At 43.3% G+C, this 23,250-nt stretch overlaps 1 protein-coding gene across 2 annotated transcripts; it reads left to right on the top strand.

The window, feature by feature from the left end:
* The first annotated feature begins 139 nt into the window (after window positions 1–139).
* sub1b (SUB1 regulator of transcription b) lies at window positions 140–3,867 on the top strand. Of its 2 annotated transcripts, none has more exons than XM_030723485.1 (5): window positions 140–253; window positions 1,875–1,947; window positions 2,363–2,482; window positions 2,859–2,967; window positions 3,119–3,867. In XM_030723485.1, the coding sequence occupies exons 2-5, from the start codon at window positions 1,879–1,881 to the stop codon at window positions 3,196–3,198; spliced, it is 378 nt and encodes a 125-aa protein (XP_030579345.1). In that variant the 5' UTR covers window positions 140–253; window positions 1,875–1,878; the 3' UTR covers window positions 3,199–3,867. The 2 variants fall into 2 exon arrangements, with proteins under 2 accessions (XP_030579345.1, XP_030579346.1); XM_030723486.1 differs by having other exon boundaries at window positions 143–253; window positions 1,878–1,947.
* Window positions 3,868–23,250: the final 19,383 nt, after the last annotated feature.

Raw genomic sequence — 23,250 nt, 5'->3', positions numbered from 1 at the left:
AATAAATAAATGTTCCACCATGTAGGCTGGGGGCTTTTTCCTGTTTTAGTGGGTAAACAAGGTCACGTCACGCGACGGGGCACATTTTATACAGTAGGCTGCGGTATTCACTCACTGCGAGAGTTTGCAGTCAGTAAACCGAACGAAGAAGAGGAAGATACGCGCTCTCGAAAGATACTTCCTTTTCCCGCATCGGAAAGTCAGTCAGCTTTCCGCTTCCTGTCTGGAGATCAACTGTGCTACATCACATAATGTAAGCATTACCAGTTTACAACGTAAATACTGAAAACTTGTGTTTGTCGAGAGTTTTGGTTTAACAGAGGAACCAAAACTCTGTTTTGCCGACGCACTGCTATGGCGCTACAGTACGACGGCTTAAAAGCGCTAAAGTCGAGCACGACGAGGCGGTGCGCGCAGTGGCTGCGGCGCGCTTCACACTAGCTAACGCTAGCTAACGTCCATTCCCGGGTCCATGCGGGACAGTTGCTCAGCCACGCTCTCATTTTGGTGCGACGTCTCGCATGAGCAGCGTTAGCAGGCTTGGAGATTTTTCCGGAGTGTCTGAAGTCAAATGCAGAAAAAAAAAAAAAAAGTGCGCCAACGTCACAACGCCTTAGCGCATTACCAGCAATCCAGCGGAAGCCTTTATGCAGCTTCAGATTACGTGTGCAGCCTGAATTAACCCACAGCATGTAAGACTAGCTCTAGATATGCTTCACCGGCGAGTCACAATGAGAAGGTGCCATAAATTTTATATATACACACAGTGTACCAGTCAAAAGTTTGGACACCCTCACCCATTGGGTAAATGTGGTACTGTATATTTAAGAAATTGACATCCTGGCACCATAGATTAATAAATGTGTGTGTCCCAATACTGCAGCCCTTCACCACACAGAGCATCTCTGTGGGTGTCTTAGGTTCAGCCTCACAGTTTTTGAGAACAACAAAAAAGAGTTCAAATGGCAGCGTTTTGTTATTTGTGCAGTAAAGAGTGAGAACTGCCAGCTCTCCAAAGGTTTCACGTGTAATATGCAGGTGTGCATGAGAACTTCAGAGTCTGAGTGTTGTACTTTTTTTTATCATCAAAGGATGAACACGATGTTTTCAGCAGACGCCTGCGTGATTTCACATTTTTGTGGCTGCACAAATGCTACAGTGCATTTCATAATTTATGCGTGCGGACCCCAAGTGGATTTGAAATGGAGTAGGTGAGGAATGAGTATTCATCCTTGGTGGTGCAGCTCTCTATGTGCACCTCCATACTGTAATCGGCACCTGATTGGAACTGCAGTATGTTTCTGTAAACCATTTGCTCAGTGCCACCTGCAGACAGACCTGCCACAAGCTCTCCACAGTGATGGTATGATAACCAGACTGTATGAATGAGTAAAGTGTGTTTTTAGACTAAATCACATGACAGAATTGTGCTATAACAAAACATACAAATCAACTAGTCTTTTTTTTTTTTCATTACAAAGGACACTTTAAATAGAGAAATTCATATTTAGATTGGTGTTTCAAAACCGTGTAGACCAAATGTGAGGCCTCGACGCCGACTTTCCATCGTTCCCCTGAGAACATTTTCGTCCGTTAAAGAACCAAATCCTGTGGCTAAAATGCTATGCTAAGTGACTAGTTATATTGAAATCTGTCAAATACTAATGCATACAAATATGTTATTATGGGTTCTCATTTCAACACTGGTTTTAAAGCCAAGGTGGAGCTTCTGTTCTTTAACATTTGTGATATGCTCATTTAGTATTACATTTGGTTTTGGTTATTGTTATATTTTAAGATCATTTGAAAAAAGATGTTTCATATCTCCACAGACAGTAAATTAAATAATAAGTTATTTTAAATTCCTGTTTCAGCAGAATGCCAAAATCAAAGGAAGTGCTGTCTTCCACATCTGGAAGTGACTCCGACAGTGAAGTAGAGACGAAGGTTTGTACTTTAATATTTTGATTTGTGTCTTATCTATAACCTTTGAATATAAATTGAAATTAGAAAATGTAGGTGACTGACAGTTACTCCTTCAGAGGCTCAAAGCACATCTGGTTAAATGAGTACAAAAGATTAGCAGCTGTTTGAGACCTCGATGGCAAAAAGGTAAAAATCTACTTACATTTGAGTGGAGAACTCGGCTAGGGATGGGCAGAGCAGAAAATGTAGGTGCTATTTATGAGTGCTGAAGCTCATTTTAGTTCATGGTAATACTCCTTTACAACCTTTGCAGTGAAAGCTTCACCTTGGCTGACTGGTTTGTTATCGTTTTTGTGCACTGTCTGGACCATAAATCAGATATATTTTCTGCCCTTAGTTAATATGTGGTAAGTTGCTGAAAGTGTTTGTCTTGAAGGCAAAGAGAAAGAAGCCAAGTGCACCAGAGAAGCCAGCCAAGAAAGCAAAGAGTGGAGAGAGTTCCAAGCCAGGGGGTTCATCCAAGGGCAGCAGTAATGGTGATGACAACATGTTCCAGGTAGGTGCCACATGTATTCTCATGTTTTTTTTGTTTTTTTTTCTACCTGAAAAGCCAAAATATATTTATTTTTTAATTTAGGCACAAAATATGAACATTTTGCATTTAAATCAATTCTATTACTGTCATAGACAGAGTACAGATCATGTTTTCGGTTGGCTGCTTTAAGGATGTTAATGATTAAATGTTAGTTTATATATTTAAAGCCTCTGGAAAAGTAGTGTTCAATAGCAAAAATACATTTATGATATTGTGCATTTCTGTGCAGCAGTTATAAGAAATTTTGATGGAGACTTTCTGGCTGGAGATTTGGATAAACAACAAATCCCAGAAATAGTGAAACAGCAATATGTAACAGTCACTTTTCTTCTTGCAGATTGGAAAGATGAGATATGTCAGCGTCAGAGACTTCAAGGGTAAAGTCCTGATTGACATAAGAGAATACTGGATGAACCAAGATGGGGAGATGAAACCGGGGAAAAAAGGTAGTTACAAGAGTAACGCCTGCATAAACTGTAGCTATGTTTTAATGATTAGGATCAATGGTATACATTCAGGACATGTTTATCTGAAGCAGCACACTTGGACTGGGAAAGGTGGCTTATTGATGTTTTTACTGATGTTTATTTCTTGTAGGTATCTCCTTGAATCCTGAACAGTGGAACCAACTGAAGGACCAAATCTCAGAAATTGATGATGCCATTAAGAGAATATAAGCATTCCTTTCAATGTTATCTGTTGAACTAACTCAATATGTTGGCTAATTAATTTTGTAAAAAAAGCCTGGGATTGTTTTCTAATGGATTTGTTTAATTTGTAGTTTATATATCTAGTTGTCTGCATATTCTGGGTTTGTGTGTGAAACCTGTTTTTTGAGCTATGGTAGAAAAAGTGTGGGTGGATGAGTAGGTAGTTGGCCATTATAGTTGGTGGTAGGGTACACCAATACAGTAATGTTTTTGTATTATGTAATAAAAACAAGGCACTAGCTTAATGTTGTTTTTCAATCAATGTGCAAGTTCATATTCGCAGTTTGATTATCATACAGATAGAAATCCTCACTAAGATATTTTTCATACATGCTGCATTCACAATTAGATGTTTAATACATAGTTGTCAGTATTGTTATTCCTCATCAACCAAGCCAAGTTTGTCATGTTGTACAGTGCTGTGCAAAAGTCTTGAGTCACCGCTCATTTCTTTATGCTTTACTTTTTTGGAGCCAGACTTTGTCATTTTGTAAGGTGGTTCTTCAGGCTTTCTGAAGGTATGGGTGACTCAAGACTTCTGCACATTGTTGCACCTCCAGTTCATGGTAAATCATGTGATCATAATATTAGATGACAGCATTAAATAAACTGGCATATGAAATTGCTGAAAACCTATGAGAATTGCATGTGTGTCCAATAAATGCCTGCAGCCGGTTTGTAGTATGAAACCAAGGAGAAACCTACAGTAGGCCTATAGCAATTGCTTGGAGGACATATTGTTCTAGGAATTATTGCAGAAATCAGTATTATAATCTTTAGATAATTCAAGGCCACTGGTATAATTGCATTAATGCAAATGTGCCCTTTTTAAGAGCAATTAACTTAATTCTTAGGAGTAGTCATACACTGGAATTAGAATGTCAGAAAAAAACATCCTAGGAAAATAAAAACAACCAATAAAAATAACAGATTCTTGGCCTTAGCTAAAATTGCCTTTGGGGGGGGGGGCAAAAAAAAGAAATGGGATAGGATGGGTGTATAGGGAGTTCTTTCCTTAGCAGCCAGTGTGCTGCCAGACCAAGCCCATCTGGACTTCTTCCAAACTTACTGGCTGGAAAAACAGATTTAGTCTCAAGCAATACAAAATCTTTGCTTGGTTCATTGTGTTTGGGTCTTCAGAATTTTTTTTGGTCCATTTAACTAAAGGCACAAACAGATTTCAGCACTCTCATATGGTCAAACTACATTGTTCAACATGGGTCTCATAAATTTGGAAGGGTCTAATCTAGACAGCAGGTTCAGTGAGTTTAAACCTGAAATGAAGAAAACTGGGTTTTCCATAAGAGGGCAAACTCAGACTCTGGTTCAGTCAGTTGCCATGGTAACTGATCCAATCTGCTTGCTGGCAGTTTTTCAATATATTAAATTTCTCTGACTCCACTTCTGCTAAGGCTGACCAGCTGCTCTGTTTCTTCATTCATACAGGCAATGCCAAAGCACATGTCTGAACCATACACTGAAGTTAAACAGCTTTAGGTAACCTGGTGAAGTACAAGTTAATTACTGTTCTTAACAGTCCCTGGTTAATTATATTGTAGGGTATTTAGTTCATAAAGGACCTTGAGACAACTTGTGATTTGGTGATATATAAATAAATCAGTGTGAAACGGCAGCACGGTGGCACCGTGGTTAGCACTGCTGCCTCACAGAATGACATTTGGAAGGCCTGGGTTAGATTCCACCTTGGCTTGGGCCTGTCTCCCGTGTCTGCGTGGGTTTGCTCCCACAGTCCAAAGACATGCACTTACTGGGGTTAGGTTAAATGGCTACAGCCCCCCCCCCCCCCCCCCCCCCCCCCCCCCACTACCACCACCACCACCACCCTGAACAGGATAAGCGGAAGTGAATGGATGGATAAATAAAACAGAACCAGACTGAACATGAATACTATTCTCTTGATCGTAACCCTAGAGATTACAGTCTGGGGACATGGTGGATTTATTTTCAGTTCAAGGTAAAATCTCTAAATTGACCCCTTTTCTACTGCTGTGACTCTGGATATTAAGATTGCTTAAGCAAGGTGTCTGTCAGCCGCCATGGTAAGAAATGTTGAAAGTAGACTGTCACGCAAAACCTCAGTAATTATTTGTCATTTTGTAATCATGTTTACTGTTGGGATTCTTCAGTTTTGTTTAGCATCAGTTTATTATAGCTGTAGCCTCGAGGCACATGATATTAAAGGTAAAGATACTACAGTATTAGAGCAAGAAACCCCAGAAGACAATTAGACAATACCTTTTAAGCAACCACTTACAAGAGTAGGAAGGAAGAACTCACCTGTAACACAAAGACAGGGGGAGCCATCTGCCACAAATAGTTGGGGGGAAAAGAGAAGGCAGAAATGCATATGGCATAATCTCTTAGATGCCACAGAAAAATTTGTATTCCCAACCTGTTGCAAGTGGTTGCTGGAGATTGCTGGTAGTGGCTGTGAAACTGATACATTACAGTTATAATTATGTTACTTGCATTGCAAAGGTTCTTCAGTTATCTGCATGCCTGACAGATAGAAATTTTTTTTCCTTCTTGTGCACTTGTGCTAGAATTCGGTGATTTCGGTGGTTTGTGTGTGGGAGGAGGAAAATGGTGGAGCGGTCTAAAACTTTTCAGGAATGCAAATATGGACATTTTTTCCTATTACACTTATTTTTATTGTAGAAGAGGACAAGAGCACAATAATAAAGTACAAATTGTGTGTAGGATAGAAAGAACCACACAACTTTGGTTCTTCGCAAGCACACAGCATGTTAACACAAAGCTAGCCAAGGTTTATATTGTTGACAGTGCTTTTGATAGGTCATTTTACAGAGTAATGAGAAAGTAATGTAACGAGTAGTGTAATGAATTACTGAGTTACTTATTAGAGAAAGTAAGGTATTGCATTACTTTTAAGAAAGGTGAGTAATGTGTAGAGTGGTTCCCAAAATCAAGAGTGCTGCGGCCCACTTAAAAACCATAAAATTCTGGTCTTGGAATACACATTTTTTTCCCTAGCAATAGTAGGTTACCCGAGGGTTGCTGACTGGTCTCTAGGCCTGTAACTGAAGCCTTAAGGAAATGACATTGCTGTGACTTATAGTATTAACCCATCACATAATTCTTTTAAAATGCTCCAACAGACATCAACACCACAAAAATGTTTAAGAAGTCCCGTAGAGTGACAAACACTGGCGGTGATGCCTACAGACATCAATTTCTACATTTGCCTGTGTCAGCACTCTTGTCAATCAAAACAGTCACACCCTAACTTCAGACTTTAACAAAATTCAAACAAGTGAGTTATAAAAACCTGTAAAAAATGTATTTAATGAGACCAAAAGCTTTTTTTTTTTGGATATAAGTATGTAATATTTTATTTCTGAAATTGGGCATGCTATATGGATTGAGTTGCTTATAAAGCCATTCTCAAGTGGCTATGCAAAGAACTGCAGTTTTTTCACTTCAGCAGTGGCTTAATTCTAAGCCTTAGAGGTTGCTGTTTGTTTTGAGCCCAGCACACATTCTCCAAATGTACTTTGGACTCACAGACTCACATGTTCAGACAATGGAAATTGATAAAAATGTAAAGGTTTGTCAGTTGTCCTTTGGGCCCACATAGGCAGACAATACAGTCACGTAAAAAAGACAGTTTTACTGGGACTCTATGCAGTCATGGAAAAATAAGTACACTCTTACCTCTTCTATAAGAATTCAGAGGGTAATTAGCAGCCAGATGGTGCTAATCAAATGCACTTAATTAACTGATCTATAAAAGGAGACATTATGGCAGTTTGCTTGGCTGGCGCATTCAGGTGTGTGTTGAATTACTGCCACAGGCTTCCCAGGCATGGATGTCACCCCAAGTTCAGAGTCTGAAATGCTCAGAGAAATTGCAAAATATACAAGAACCACACCTCATAATCTGCAGGCCTCAGGTAGCACATTAAATGTTAAAGTTCATGACAATACAATCAAAAAAACAAGGCAAGACATTTGGTGTAGCACCACATCTTAATCACTGGGCAGCTAGTGGCAACAGATGTTATGCCCTGAAAGCTCTCCCATTCTTTTAGCTGACACAATAGCCCATAAAGTAATGGAGGTGGTGGGTGTGACCAAAGATAGATGGGATACAGCAGCATTACTGATAGGTTTTATCTTTTGACTGACAGATTACAAGCACAATAGGCAGACATGTCATACATTTTGGATGACTGACGGAACATCCATTTACCTTTTCGTCTAATTTCGTCTTGTCAATGAAACTCACAGACGTCTCGTCATGATTTAATCATCAAAGAGCCATGTTTATCTCATCATCGTCTCGTTATTGTCATTAAAAAAAAAAAGGGTCGTCAATGAAATAATTTTGTCATTGTCATCGTTAACGAAAACAACACTGTGACCAATGCAGTGGTGACAGACTCACAGTCCTCAGCCCATATTTCTGCCAAAGATGAGACTGGCGAGGAGTGGGCTAAGGCACCGGATTGCTGGATCTCCGATGGGCAGAATGGTGGAATCAAGGCAGAAGAGCTGGTTGATAATGAAGCATGGATATTTTCCCTCGCAGAAGTCAAATGAGTGTACATACTTGTAAAAGAAGGTAACTGGGACAGCTGAGTATTCTTTTTCACAATGACGTCCATGGCAGTTAATCCAACTGAAAGGCTTTTGGTGTCCATGGTCTCAATGATGCGGGTGGCTAGCCTACACAGCATGCCCACTTCCTCCCCAAGCTCCACCACGATAGTGTCCGCTGGGTCCATCTTAGCCAGATCATACTGTCAGGGTATGTGGATGCAAGACTGTGTGAAGTGCGGAGGAGTGAGGATCCAAAATCAGAGACAACACACACAGAGGGAACAAGGGGAGAGTGGAAACAGCTGGGGAGAACAGGTGAACAGAATGACACTGAGACAAGAGGAAGCAAAGCTTAACACAAAGCACATGGAAGAACTAAACTGGGAAAGCTAAACTCTAAAGACACAAGAAAAAGGAGAAGACAAAACAGTATAAACAATAAACAAATCAAGAATGAACTAGGAAGAAACTAATGCACTAAGGAATATATGAAATGATATAAAATGAACCAGGAATCACAATGGCAAATAAACTAAACTAACTACAAAGGAACACAAAAACCCTAGGTCACAGACGTAGGATCATGACAGCTTTATTTTAGTTCCTCTCATTCACCATCTCAAAGTTCTCTGATCGCCTTGTGGCAACTGTTGTGATTTGGGGATATATAAATAAAACTGAATCATTACTATGTACTGTCCTGCACAGAGCTATAATGTCTCTGGGCACAAAGTTATAAACATGACAAGTTGTTAATGAGTACAAAAATTGTTTTCTTTGTCTGTTATGGGTATGTGGCTTCTGGTAAATTGGCTCTTTTTCTCCTGGACTTTCTCTCCTGGTTTATCATGATATCCTGTTAAACACTCTTAGGCTCCACTACTTCTTCCCATCTAGCTCCTTATCAATTCCACATCTAAGTTTCCTGTTGTTGTTCTCTACCATTTCTGCACACTTAATGCTAAATGAGGAGGAAGTGAAGGGCTGTATTGCAGATAGATAGCATCACTTTCACACCATTGTGTCAGTAAAAACACCATGGGAGTGAGATTCAGCTTTTAACTTCAATTCAAGCAGGTCACAGCAACTATGGGAATTACTACATTCACTCTCTGCAGTAACCTTCAAGGTTCGAGATGTTTGTCAACCCGTCTGTATACAAGCATACAATAATGTTGAAATAATGTTATTCTTAGACCCACATGTAACAGTGCAAGACAACCGTAAAGTGCAGAAACTAACATGGCACATTTGACAATAGACATAACACAACATAGCAGAAACCACCTTCACAGTGATAGTAGCAGTACTACAATGTAATACACCAGAATGGAGTAATCATCATTATGAGATGAGTGTTAAGTGACTTAGGCCAGTTTAAACTGGTAGTGCATTATAAAAATGTCAGAGTGGAAACAAGTTAGTCCTTAGTGTCAATGCAATATAAATATACTAGACTGTAAACATGAGCAAGCTTAGCCCAAGTTTACATTTGTCTGCTTCACTGAAGTAACATAACTTATATATGGCCATGTGTGTGTATGTGCATGTGTGTGTGTGAGAGAGAGAGAGGTCTACAGGACAGAAAAGCAAAGGAATGATTTTGTGTTTATTATGCAGCAAGCCTTGTCTGAACTCCCATACAGAAATTTGCACCCACATTTTCAGGGAATTTCCTGTCTAGTATCACAAGATGGCGCCTGCAGAATGTGAGTGAGAGCTAGCCTTTGTATAAATTGATGGCTTTTCATCATACATCATGCACCCACTGCTGTGAAAGTTTTATTAACAGTAGGATTACACCACATTTTAACAGCCAATCTATTGCCATTTCTAGAGTTACATCAGAATCAGAAAGCCTCTATTGTATTCAAATATAGGTGCTTGACAGATTTGCAAGTGAGCAGGCAATGGAGTAGGTCATGTGTAAAAAGAGCTGTGTTAACAATTTGATTTAACCTTTTTGGCACCCTGCATCATCATTAGCATGCAAGATAGCTATCCTAAGGATCACTGGTATTTTTAGTTGTTCCTGTCTTTTATCTCAAATGGCAAACAGCCTCCGTAAATACAGATACACCAGAAAGAATTCTGTTAGCAAGATGAAGGTTGCTTTACCTAGCAGCCTTAGCAGCATGTCCGAGCATAATGGACATGAAAACAGAGTTACTGTCCTCACTCAAAGTGGAAATAGTCAGCCTTCTACAGATAGCGCTTAAGAATGCACTGGCCAAGGAATTTGGTGAGATTAAATCGGAACTACAAGGTGTCAAGATGGAAATTGCTAACAACACCGCAGTCCTATGCTCAGACTTGGACAAAATCAAAACATCGGTTTTAGACATGGAATGGGGTCTCTCGTCATGTTCGGACGAGATAGAAGCTCTTCACAGCACCATACAAAAACAAATGTGGACCTGGAGGAGAGAATAAGGAGGTCAAACATTCGCATTTTAAACATGGCCGAAGAGCCTGGATCAAGCTTGCCAGCATCCATCTCAAAGTTAATTAAGGAGACACTGAAAATGGATAAGGATCTCCTGATCGACGATCACACTGGACCTTACAACCCAAGAGAGCGGATGGCAAACACTGGGCCATTATTGCAAAGTTACACTACTATCAGGACTGTGTAGAAGTACTCCACTGAGAGGCTGGTTCACTGCAGTTCAGGGGATTCATCATTCTCATCTTCCCTGACTACCCACCGAGTGTTGCATGTGCAAGATCGATGTTTAACAACATGAGAAAGCTGCTGCGAGGATGGGACAGAGTCTGTTATGGGATTCTCCACCCTGCCTGGTTTCATATCAACTGATAGCAAGGAAACTGAGAGACAGTTTCAGGATGCAGCTGAGGCTATGGCATATGTGAAAGCAAATATCATTTAAGAAGATTCCTCCACCTCGTCCCAAAACGGACTTAAATACTATTGAGAATATTGTGCAGATCCTTCCCTCTGTCCCTTTTTCTTTTTTGTAACTGCCATTTGGTGAGTAACTGAACACAGTTACACTAACATAGTCATTGGTAACATAGGTAAAAGGTATTACTATTCTCATGGGGTTAAAGGCAATTGGCCCCTTATTTTATGGCAGAAGTTCTTCATTCTCTTTGATAGAGCAATTTAACTGCCAAATACATGTATCCAAAAAATTAACTCAAGATATTCTACAACTTGACAGAATGCCAGCACATGCTTCATCACCTGATCTACTTAAGCAACGTTTACTCCAGCAAACTGAATTTAATCACCTAACCACTAAATATGTTAAAAGCCTTCTCAACAAATTAAGACACAAAACATATGAGTATGCCGAGAAGACAGGGAAGATCCTGGCTCACCAGTTGCGCCAAAGGAATGCAGACCAGTCTATATTGGGAATAATAAATGAGAAGAGAATAAAATCAGCCGACCCCTTGGAGATCAATGGGTGTTTTCAAGCATATTACTCCAAATTATATACCTCAGTATCCAGTCACAATAAATATCTGATTGGCTCTTTTTTAAAAAATGTTATTAACAATCTCAATATTCCCACTATAGAACAGGACATCACTGCAGAATTAGAAAAATCATTCTCAAAAGAGGAATTTATTAATGCAACCAGATCCATGCAAAATGGGGAGCCACCTGGCCCAGATGGGTTTCCAAGTGAATGTTTTAAAATGCTCACTGATCCCTAAAAAGGATAAAAATCCCTCAGAGTGTGGCTTATACCATCCCATTTCTTTATTTAATGTTGACAATAAATTAGAGATGTCATCGTGTGAACCTGCTTCATTGCATGCCCTGCTTAGCTCTGTATTTACACCACCTGAACCTTTAACCAGACAACAAACAACAAACCCAGTGATTAGACACGCCCTCAAAGTGTGGTCACAATACAGAAGAACCTTTTCGTTAAATGACCTATCATTGACTGCCCCCATAGCAAAAAATTACATGTTTGAACCCTCCTTTGTAGATGCTTCTTTTAACTTCTAGGCCAAGACTGGATTAGTCCTCTTAAAAGATTTGTTTATCAATAAAAAATTTGCATCTTTTGAACAGTTGAGACTAAAATATAAAATCCCTAATTCCTGTTTCTTTAAGTATCTGCAACTTTGTAGTTTAGTTTTTTCTCATTCAGCTCACTTCCCATCCTTACCAACTAGCTCTCTCCTGGACGCTGTTTCAGAGCTCAACCCCCTTTTTAAAGGAGCAATTGGCAAAATCTATACTCTATACTGCTTATTTCTTATAATGACAAACCCCTGCTGCAGTTAAAAAGACAATAGGAAGAGGGTTTAAATTTAAAACTCCCTGTGAACATATGGGATTCTGCAATAGAAAAGATACACTCTTCTTCACTTTGTCTAAAACACAACGTTATATAATTTAAGATTACCCACAGATTACCCTAGTCCAAAGCAAGACTGGCTAAATTTACACCAAACATAGACCCCAACTGTGATTGCTGTGGATCATCACCAGTGACGCTATCTCATATGTTTTGGCTTTGTCCAAAACTAAGAGACTTCTAGCTTTCAATCTTCAATTTTTTTTTCTGATGTTTTAGGATTAGCTATAGAACCTCTTGCTGTTATAGGAGTATTTGGAGTGGTACCACTAGAACTTAATCTTAGCTTGCACATCAAAAATATGATAGCATTTGCCACCCTCTGAGCAAGGAGACTTATACTACTCAAATGGAAAGATAAATTTCCTCCAACTTTTGCTTCATGGATTAAAGATCTTATGCATCATTTAACTCCGAAAAAAAATTTGCTATGCTGTAAGACAGGGCTCTTCAACTCCAGGCCTTGAGAGCCCCTGTCCTGCAGGTTTTAGATGTGTCTCTGCTTCAACACACCTGCATTTGTTGAATAACTCTATTTCTATTAATATTTTAATTCTGTAATTTTGACAGTAGATAGAGCACATCAAGAGCTTATATAAGCTCTTATATATATATATATATATATATATATATATATATATATATATATATATATATATATATATATATATATATATATATATATATATATATATATATATATATATAAATATATAAAATGCTCCAATGGCTCCAAGACCTTGATATACAAGTGGCTTTATAATATAAAATTTCCATTTCCATTTTTTATTTCCACAACAATCCATAATCTCTCAAGACAGATTGAAGACAATGTCTTGGACTCTAGAGCTGTAGCTTTATTACCTTCTTTAATACTCTTTTACCGCAAATGAGGAAAAAGTTAACAGTGCAGGCATTCAAAAGTCAATAGCGACAAGGAGACCTAACATCTGAAGAGTTGTATTTTTCATCACAGCTTTTGTCGGGCGTGATTCCTGTTGAAAAGAGAGTTCCACCAAGCAGCAAGTGCCTGGGAAAAGTCAACAAATGCACCCCCTCCTTACTAGAGAGACCGTAGGTAAACAGTAAATTTTGGTCAAATAGTCACCACCATGCTTTTATACATGGCAGGCATAATGATGTGAACTTTACCCAGAGTCAGCATACAACAGTGGTTCACAAAAGTGGTCAAAAGGACTGCAGGGCTGCTAGCATACCATTGTATGCTAGCAGCCCTGCAATAGTTTCATGTTAAAAAAGCCTGATTTACTCCTGGAATGTCTCTGTGAACAAGCAGTTCTCAAACATTCCTAGTTTGCTGCCTACTCAAAGATGCCCCCTATCTCAAATTACATGAATAATTCTCAGTAAAAAAGGATACAGTTTGAGTTTTATTAAAATAAAGGTCAGCATAGCATCAGCAAACTCTTGTTTGTTATTCAGGAGATACACAGCACTGTCATTAAAAGGAAAAGCTTATGGGAAGATTGATATGCAAGAAAAACTACATTGCTAATTTTTTTTTTTAAAAAGTACAGGAAAACTTTTTAATCAGATCAATCAATTCAGTTAAATTTATGAGATATTAATCTGGTCAGTTAAATAGCAGAGGAGGTTGTTAATCAGTTTCAGCTGTTTTGGTGTTAATGGAATAAACAACAGGGGCAACAATGAGCCCCCCAAAAAAAGCAACAGTTTTACAGATGGAAACTTCTGACATTTTCCCCTCCTCATCTTTTCTGATTATTTACTACTATTACTACTTTATATACAACAATGCATTTTTGTCCCTTTCCAACCTCCCAGTGCCCAATGAAATTAGTTACAACATTTGTGGAACTGACTGGAACACACTTTGAAATGTTCCAGTCAGCTCATCTTCACTGTAAAACAGGCACTTTTCTAAAGTCTGGATTTTATGCAGTAGACGTGACAACAGTCTGGCATTTGATGAGTACCACAAAGAAAAGTAGCTAAAGTGCCAATAAATAGATGAATACTAAGAAATTGTACAACTGGGTGAAACTGGTTGAAGGCTAGCCTCAAAGGGATTTTTTTTGTCTTTATTGCTAGAGTTGCTTTTCAAACATGATGTAAAGTCATGCAGTATGTGAGCCTCATAATTATCTCAAAGTTCACCTTCCTTTTATTCTTATATTTATTCTTATATATGGGGTGGACGAGATTTGCCTTGTTCCTGAAGGTTTTGAATGTTGTAGGGCCTGGTTGATACGCCTGGTTGGTTGATACGCCTTTGCAACATCATGTGGAGATCTGGGGCGGTGCCACTGGATTGGCAGACTGGGGTAGTAGTCCCCATCTTTAAGAAGGGGGACCGAAGGGTGTTCTCCAACTATTGGGGGATCACACTCCTCAGCCTCATCAGTAAGTTCTATACCAGGGTGCTGGAGTTGAGGGTCCATCCATTAGCTGAACCTCAGATTCAAGAGGAACAGTGCAGTTTTTGTCCTGGTTGCAGAATGCTGGACCAGCTCGTTATCCTCTTGAGGATATTCAAGTGTGCACGGGAGTTTGCCCATCCATTCTACATGGGTTTTGTGGACTTGGAGAAAGCATTTGATCATGTCCCTTGGTGTATCCTGTCTGTGTGTGTGTGTGTGTGTGTGTGTGGGGGGCTGCAGTAGTATGGGTCATCTGGCCCATTGATGCAGGTCATTCAGTCCCTGTACAACTGCAGTGAAGGCTTGGTCCACATAGCCGGCAATGAATCAGACTCATTTCCTGTGGGTGTTGGACTACGCCAGGGCTGCCCTTTGTCATGATTCTGTTTATATTTTTTATGGAAAGAATTTCTAGGTATAGCCAAGTGGTGGAAGGCTTCTGCCTTGGTGGCCTCAGAATCTCAACTCTGCTTTTTGTGGATGATGTGGTCCTGTTGGGTTCATCAGGTGGTGGCCTTCAGCTCACAGTGGAACGGTTTGCAGCTGGCATGAGAATTAGCACCTCTGCATCTGAGGCCATGGTCCCCAGCCGGAAAAGGGTGGAATGCCCACTCCGGGTCATGGACGAGTTGTTGGCCCAGGTGGAGGAATTTAAGTATCTCGGGGTCTTGTTCACGAGTGACGGAGAAGCGAATGGGAGATTGACAGACGGATTGGGGCTGCATCTGCAGTGATGTGGACACTGCACCGGTCTGTCCTGGTGAAGAGGGAGCTGAGCATGAAAGCAAAGCTGTTGGTTTACAAGTCAATTTATGTCCCTACCCTCAACTATGGTCACAAGTGCAGTCATTGGGAAGGACTTAGAGTAGAGCCACTGCTCCTCCACATCGAAAGGAGCCAGTTGAGCTGGTTCAGGCATCTGACTAGTATGCTTCTTGGGCACCTCTTGGGTGAGGTGTTCCAGGCATATCCTATGGCTGGCCTGGAAATGCCTTGGGATCCACCTGGATGAGCTGGAGGAGGTGGCTGGGGAGAGGGAGGTCTGGGCTTCTCTACTTAGTCTGCTGCCCCCGTGACCCGGCGGAAGAAAATGGATGGATGGATTTTTTAACATTCATGTAGATGCTGAAAACAACATGCTCAACACTGCTTTTAATATTTTTAAAAGACTCAATTTACTTCTCAAAATATAAATGAGCCCACCTACCACTTTAATAACATTATAGATCTTGTCCCAACATGTGGCATAGAAGCTGAGCATTTAGCAATATTCCGTGAATACCCTGTTTTGTAGATGTCTTTCTGAAAGTGCTGTAAATAAGTTCAAGGATGAAATTCCTCCACTGTTATTTTCAAAGTCGTGTGCTAACACTGTGCAGAGCAGCTACTTAAACTCTGCTCCCACAGAGGTCGGTTATCTTGTTAATAATGTTACATCCTCACTGTGTATGACTCAGGATACTGTGGCTCCTCTGAAAAAGAAAGCCTCAAGTCAGAAGTGCCTGACTCCCTCACAAATGCACAGCTTAAATCAGGCTAACCCGTACACTAGGAATGAAATGGCATCTCATTAATTTTTAATTTTCTAATTAATTAATTTAGAACATCTTCAATTAGCCTAGAAAGCTTAGGCTGCTGCACCTCAGATAAGTGTAATGAAATAGATTGATGGAATCAGAACAGACTGGGGTGGTTATTTTTTTCAGAATTATGTGTGATTGCTTCTCTGGTGTGGTGGCATTTTGACTTAATCACAGAGCCCTGATAAACATGACCACATGCTTACAGAATGCACAGAAGGAAGAATTTTATAAGATCATGTCGATACAAATGTATACTGATGTCATGTCATGATTCATTCATGTGGCCCCACACAGGGCTCCGGTACAACGGACAACCCCCTGTCTAACTGAAGTCCTGAGAGTGGATGGTGCTAATGCTCATCAGAGATTGTCATTGCACTGGGATGGTTATGGAGAAGAAAAAAGTACCAATCCAGAGCAGAAGCTGTTGGGAGGTTTACTGTGCCTGAAGAGTCCTATAAGACTTGCATTAACAGCACAGGCCAGGGCTCGGGAATAGTTAACCTTGTGGAGGAGTTTATGCATCACATTGTATTTGCTAAATTAGTATGCCTGTGTGCGTGTGTGTATGCATGTGTCTGTTTATCAGAAGATACAGTTACAGGTGGTGGCAACCAGCGTCCTTTATGGTGAGCCGCTCAACTGTAACACATCACGATGCTGTCAGTGCTGCTGGGGACTCTCTACCTGGACCCAACAAAACCTGTCAAATCAGGCTGCCACAAAGTGGATCAATTATGTCCCAACAATATTAGCTTGATAGCACCAACACACCTGTCATGTACTTGAGGATACAGGAGAAAGCCAGCATTTTTAATGGAATTTTACCTCATTGGTTGCTGAAGACATTTTATAACTTTAAGTCTTCCACTGATTACTGACCAATTTTCTCAATCAGCTCCAAAGTTAAAGTTAACAATCTCAGACTGTGACAGAGTGGGAGCTTTGTTTTTTCTTCCAGTGATATATGACTGCTGTTTCATTTCTGTGCAGTTGTCCCAATGCCAGCATGTCGTGGCTGCTGGCCCCTGCAAGGACCATGTGTATCCTGGCCTGGAGGCACTATAAGCTGCATTGCCTGGTGCTGCTGGCTGCTGTGCTGGGTCTGATCTTTCTGGTTCTGCTCTTCTTCTCTCTGCCCTCAGCAATTAGCCACAAGCTGTTTAACATTGCTGGGTAGAGCTGACCCCCACACACATATCCTCTGTGTGGTGTTTTGTAGACACTGAACTAATGTATGCGTTTGATTAACTGCACTGTAAGACTATTTTTCTTTTAAGTTTGTATAAAATAAAAACTTGACATTACATCATCATTTAACGGTGGTCTTTATTTTTCAAACGAACACAAAGGAGCTCCACGGTAATTATTCATTAATTAGACCTCCAGAGTACCTGTCAGAGAGGAAAAGATGATGTTAGATGCATGATGTTCTGCTCAGTATGAGTTTTAATGCCTTTTTGTTTTACTGATTGTTATGATTATAGTTTAATTTGATAAGTGTTTCTTATTTTATTACTTAATGATTCATTGTATAGGAAGTAAGTATTGGAAATTTCATAATTATACTCATAACTGGTTTAACCCCTTAACTGGCAGCAAAAAAATCACCTGACAAAAACTACATAACGCCTTCTGGTCACTATTGGCTCTGAACAACCCATTTCATAGCCTATTAATCGGCTGCGTCTGGTCCGCGGGCCGAATGAAGTGCATTTATATGGCAGGCTAGACCCGCCCATTTTGACTGACACCTCATTCGGCCAATCATTTTAAGAAATGGGTTTCCCAGAGCCAATAATACTCAGAGGGCGTCACGTAGCTTTGTCAGGTGATTTGGTGCAGCCAGTTACATGATTGGCCGAATGACGTGTCAATAAAAATGGGAGGGTCTAGCCTGCCATATAAAAGGGACTACAAACGGCCCGTCACCGGGCCCTTGCCAGTTAAGGGGCTACAGATGTCAGACCAAAATTCTATCAAATATGACAAAGGAAACCTGGATAATTCATGTTTTCTTGCATGTGACACCAAGATGGAAAACTACAATAAACACAAGCACACATACTACTCAGTATCTGTTGCAGCTCTATCTGCAATTCAGTGTTTTCCTGCCTCAGGGCCTCAGTTTCAGGGTCGGACTCAGAGATCTCCATCAGGACTTTTCTGGAAAGACACAAACACACAAAAATGACTGACTTGATTCAGATGTATTCCTGCTTTCTGTGCGTGTTACTCACTCATACTGGTTTAGCTTCCTTTTCGCTACATCCCACAGTTTGAGTCTGTCTTCAGAGATGATGTTACCCAAACTATTCCAGTAGGCGTTTTTTCAATGTACTTGTTCATTTGTCTTTTATTCCCAGGATGCACAGGAGTTGGTACTTTGTCACATAACCATTGTTTTTGATGACAAAGATGGGCTGATTTTTTTTTTTTTGCATTCAGGGTCTTATCTACTATGTGTGCATTCAAAGTCAAGAGACTCAAACTTTCAGTGTAGTTTCCTGATTTTTCACAATATTTCATATAGTTTCATAATGACTTAATGTGTGCTCTGTGTCAACAGCTGCTGGAGGCGAGGGTGGATGTCCTGGCAGCGGAGGAGGTTGCCTTCTGGGACGGTGTCACCACTGACCTCATGTTGGATGAGGAGGATGGTGTCTCAGAGGGCGTATCGGGCTGGATTAAGACCCCCAAGCTTCTGCAGCCAGGAGCTCAGTGACCTCTGCACCAAACTGCAAGATATATATTGTTGCGAGCTTCAGTCACAGAAGAAGGAGACCTTGTAGCTTTCTGCTATTCCTGTAGCCACCAACTGGTTGCCCTCAGGAGCTGCACTTTTATTAGCACAAGCCAGAACAGCTATACAGGAAAAAGTAGCCCGAGGTCATCGGCCATCATTGCCGTCTCAGTCATGGTGGCCAATTATCAGTCACCTTCAACAACCATGTGCAACTGACATCATGAACCAAAACCCACAGTAAGACCAACACAGCATCACTGACTAACTAAAGAACACCAATAACTAATAACACCCAAACATCAACGTAACAGTCCCATGAGTCCTTGCTCAGTGGCCTCTCCCATTGGCTGCCACATAGCCCCCACCAGAAGGGGTTAGTCGTCCCCGACAACCCCATCGCCCAACACAAAGTCTCTCAAATGTCCCGGAGCTCGTCTTAGACGAACAGGTTGCCTGATACCAGCAGGGGGGGCGTCATCCTGGTTAGAACATGGGGTACCACCAGCACCCCCTTCTCCAACAGTCGGGGAGGCAAGAGGCCGATATGGTGAAAGTCTGTCCTGGTGCAACACTACCATGCGCCCCCGGCCGGGCATGCGCACCCGATACACCACGTCCGACAGCCGTGTCACAACGTCGGCAGGCCCTTGCCAGTGACTACAAAGCTTGGGGGGGACACCTTTCTTGCGGACAGGGCAATACACCCAGACTTTATCCCCCGGTGCAAAAGCCTTTCCCCTGCACCTGGAATCATAGGCTCTCTTCTGCCGCACTCCCGCTTCGGCCTGGGCTTGGTGAGTGTAGTCATGGGCCACCCGCAGACGTTCCCTCAGCCTCCGAAGGTAGTCCATTTCGTTCCCTCCAGCAATCTCCGGTTCAGGCGGGGTTCCAAACACCAAGTACACTGGTGTGCGGAGTTCGCGCCCAAACATGAGGGCGGCAGGTGTGCATTGGCTGGACTCTTGGACAGCAGTTCGGTAGGACCAGAGGACCAGGGGCAGATGTTGGTCCCAGTCCCGCTGGTGTTGACTGGTGAGGATGGCAAGTTGAGTAGCCAGTGTGCGGTTGAACCGCTCAACCAGACCATCACTCTGAGGGTGGAGTGGTGTTGTCCTAGTCTTGTCCACCCCAAGCCGCCGGCAGACCTCCTTAAAGACCTGTGACTCGAAGTTCCGCCCTTGGTCACTGTGGAGTTCAGCGGGGACCCCAAAGCGAGTGAACATCTCTTCCACCAGCTTTTCCGCGGTTGTAGTTGCACTCTGGTCCGGCACTGCATACGCCTCGGGCCACTTCGTGAAATAATCCATGGCCACAAGTATGTACCGATTTCCCAAGTCAGTGGTGGGGAAAGGTCCCAGAATGTCAACCCCTACCCGTTCCATCGGGGCCCCCACCAAGTATTGTTGCAATGGAGCGCAAGTGTCACAACAGTGCAGATGTAACTCCACATCTTGTCGGCAGCCAGGCCAATAGAACCTTCCCCTCAGGCGGTGGAGGGTCTTAGCATTCCCATAGTGCCTTGACCCCACTGAACAATGAACAAGCTCAAGTACCTTGGGGCGTAGCGACTGGGGCACTAGCAGCTGCAGTATGTCCTTACCTCGTCCTGGGGCGTGCCATCTCCGGTACAGGAGGTCATCACAAACCTCCAGGTTGTCCCACTGTGAGTAATAGGCTTTCGCCTCAGGTCCTTGCGCTGACACCCCCATCCACTCAGGGCGCTGTGCACTCTCCAGCCAGCCCTTCACCTGAGCCAACACCGTGTCTGCCTCCTGCTGTTGCTTCAGTTGTTGAGGGGTCAGAGGGAGCCAACCTTCTCCACTGGTGGTAACTTGAGCAGCTGCTACAGTCATTGCTGACTGGCCCCGTTCTTCTTGCCGCTGGCAGTAACGGCACTCTACCACTACACAGGGGCGTCTGGAGAGGGCATCAGCATTGCCGTGCTGATGGCCTGCTCGATGCTGGATTTCAAAGTCATATCCCTGAAGTACTTCCAACCAGCGGGCCACTTGGCCCTCCGGATGCTTGAAGTTTAGGAGCCAAGTCAGAGAAGCATGATCGGTGCGAAGGAGAAAATGGCTACCCAACAAGTAGGGACGGAAGTGTCGTACAGCCAGTACTACGGCCAACAGCTCGCGTCGAGTAACACAGTAGTTTCTCTCAGCTCGATCCAGGGTGCGGCTGAAGTAGGCCACAGCACGCTCTCCACCTCCATACTGTTGGGACAGGACAGCTCCAACGCCTACATTGCTGGCATCAGTGTCCACAATGAAGGGTTGTTGGGGATCCGGATAAGCCAAAACAGGGGTGTTTGTGAGAGCCTCTTTGAGTTGGTCAAAGGCGGTGGCACACGTGTCGTCCCAACTGAAGGGCTGGCCCTTGTTGGTCAGGCGGTGGAGAGGACTGGCAATGGTGGCGAATCCCCTGATGAACCGGCGGTAGTATGATGCCAGGCCTAGGAAGCTCTGAAGCTCTCTGACATTCACGGGGGCCGGCCAGTCCTGAACTGCAGCCACTTTGGCAGGATCTGTGGCTACCCCACGAGCACTAACCACATGCCCCAGGAAGGTGGTCTCCCTCACCAGCAGTTGACACTTTGCCGGGTTCAATCGCAGCCCAGCTTGTCGGATAGCAGTGAAGACCTCGCTCAGGTTGGACAGCGCTTTGTCAAAGTCGTTGGTGTGCACCAACAGGTCGTCCAGGTACACAATGCAGCGGGTACGGGGGATGTCCACCAGTACTCTTTCCATCAGTCTTTCAAATGTCACTGGGGCATTGCAGAGTCCAAATGGCATAACCTTGAACTGCCACAGTCCTTGTCCAAGGGTAAAGGCAGTTTTTGGTCTTGCTTCAGGTGCAAGCTCTACCTGCCAGTAGCCACTGCGCAAGTCAAGGGAGCTAAACCAGCTGGAACCTGCAATGTGGTCAAGCGCATCATCTATCCGTGGAAGAGGATAGGAGTCCTTTTTGGTGACAGCATTGAGGGGGTGATAATCTACGCAGAATCGCCAGTGACCGTCCTTCCTCCTCACCAAGACAACTGGGAATGCCCACGGGCTGTCAGAACGTTCAATCACACCGGCAGCTGCCATCTCACGGATCATATCCTCCGCCGCCTGTCGTTTTGCGAGGGGCAGCCAGTGTGGGCGAAGGCGAACAGGCTGGGCAGAGCCGGTGTCAATGGTGTGTTGGACTAGCCCAGTGCACCGGCAGTCTTTGTCACTGGCAGCAAAGATGTCCATGTTGTTGTCCAGGAGGCACTTTAACTGGTGGTGCCGGTCAGGAGTTGCCATAGGTCGTGGACAGCCATGGTTGTCTCAGCTGATAGAAGGTTGGCAGACCCAATCGTTGGGGATGAGGTGAGATGTGACAATGCGGGGCCACCGGCAGTGGTCGGTGTGGCACCAGGATCCGGCGCCTGCTGGAGTGCAGCTGCCTGAAGACTTGCTTGTCTGTTTTTGCTCTTCTTTTTACTTTTCCGGCCACGCTGGAGGGCCAAAGTCTCTGTGCCAAGGGTGATGGCTGATCTTGACACGTCAACACAGGCCCCCCAGCGAGTCAGCAGGTCCAAGCCGATGATGCAACAGTCCTGGATGTTGGCGAGCCAAAACTCATGTACCAGCTCCGTACCTCCCACCTGGATTTACAGAGACTTCTTCCCTTTCATGCCAGTCCTCTCTCCAGTCACTGTCATCAACTGAGTGTTGGCTGGTAACCACCCACCTGCAAGTGGGTTGATTGTGCTTGGGAGGACACCAGGTCGTATGAGGGAAATAGTAGACCCTGTGTCAATGAGGGCCCGGCTAGGTTGGCCATCAATATTACAATGCAGGTATAGCCCTTTCTCGTGACCTAGCCGGCTCACCAGCGTGCATCGTCCTTGGAGGGGGGTAGGCAGCTGAAGTGGTGGTCCCCTCACTAGGCCACTCCGCTGTCGTTTCCCTGTGGCTGGGTAGCCCTGGCCTTTGGGGTTGGTGCAGGGCAGTCACGTGCCACATGGCCAGGCTCGTCACACCGATAGCAGCAACCTGTTAGACGCCGTGGACGTCTTCGGACTGCCCTGGGTTGAAGCTGGCAGACCTCTGCCATGTCCTCCAGCCCCTCAGAGTCCGCTGCTCTCACATAAGGGTGGTGGGTGAGAGCTCTCTGCTGGTTGGGTCGTGAAGAGAGCACCAACTCGGCCCGTTCGGCTTCATGGAGAGCCCCGCTGAGGGACCGGGGCATGGCGAGGCGGACATGTTGGCGCAGCCGCTCCGGGGATAGCCCTTGCAGAAAGGCGTGTAGGCTCAGCTCCTCCTGGGCAGCCGGAGGGAACTCTGGATAGCCGCGTCCAAACATCAACGTAACAGTCCCATGAGTCC

This window comes from Archocentrus centrarchus, unplaced genomic scaffold (genome assembly GCF_007364275.1).
Source record: "Archocentrus centrarchus isolate MPI-CPG fArcCen1 unplaced genomic scaffold, fArcCen1 scaffold_26_ctg1, whole genome shotgun sequence".
In the NCBI taxonomy this organism is placed as follows: domain Eukaryota; kingdom Metazoa; phylum Chordata; class Actinopteri; order Cichliformes; family Cichlidae; genus Archocentrus; species Archocentrus centrarchus.
Note: the sequence above shows the minus strand (reverse complement) of the source record. Positions and strands in the feature narration are given on the sequence as shown.

What these genes read in the sequence shown, in the direction of transcription:
- sub1b (XM_030723485.1), top strand. Translation starts at nt 1,879, where the DNA reads ATGCCAAAATCAAAGGAAGTGCTGTCTTCCACATCTGGAAGTGACTCC. An exon ending in GTGATGACAACATGTTCCAG is followed by an intron (nt 2,483 to 2,858) that starts GTAGGTGCCACA and finishes TTCTTCTTGCAG; the next exon opens with ATTGGAAAGATGAGATATGT. An exon ending in GATGAAACCGGGGAAAAAAG is followed by an intron (nt 2,968 to 3,118) that starts GTAGTTACAAGA and finishes TATTTCTTGTAG; the next exon opens with GTATCTCCTTGAATCCTGAA.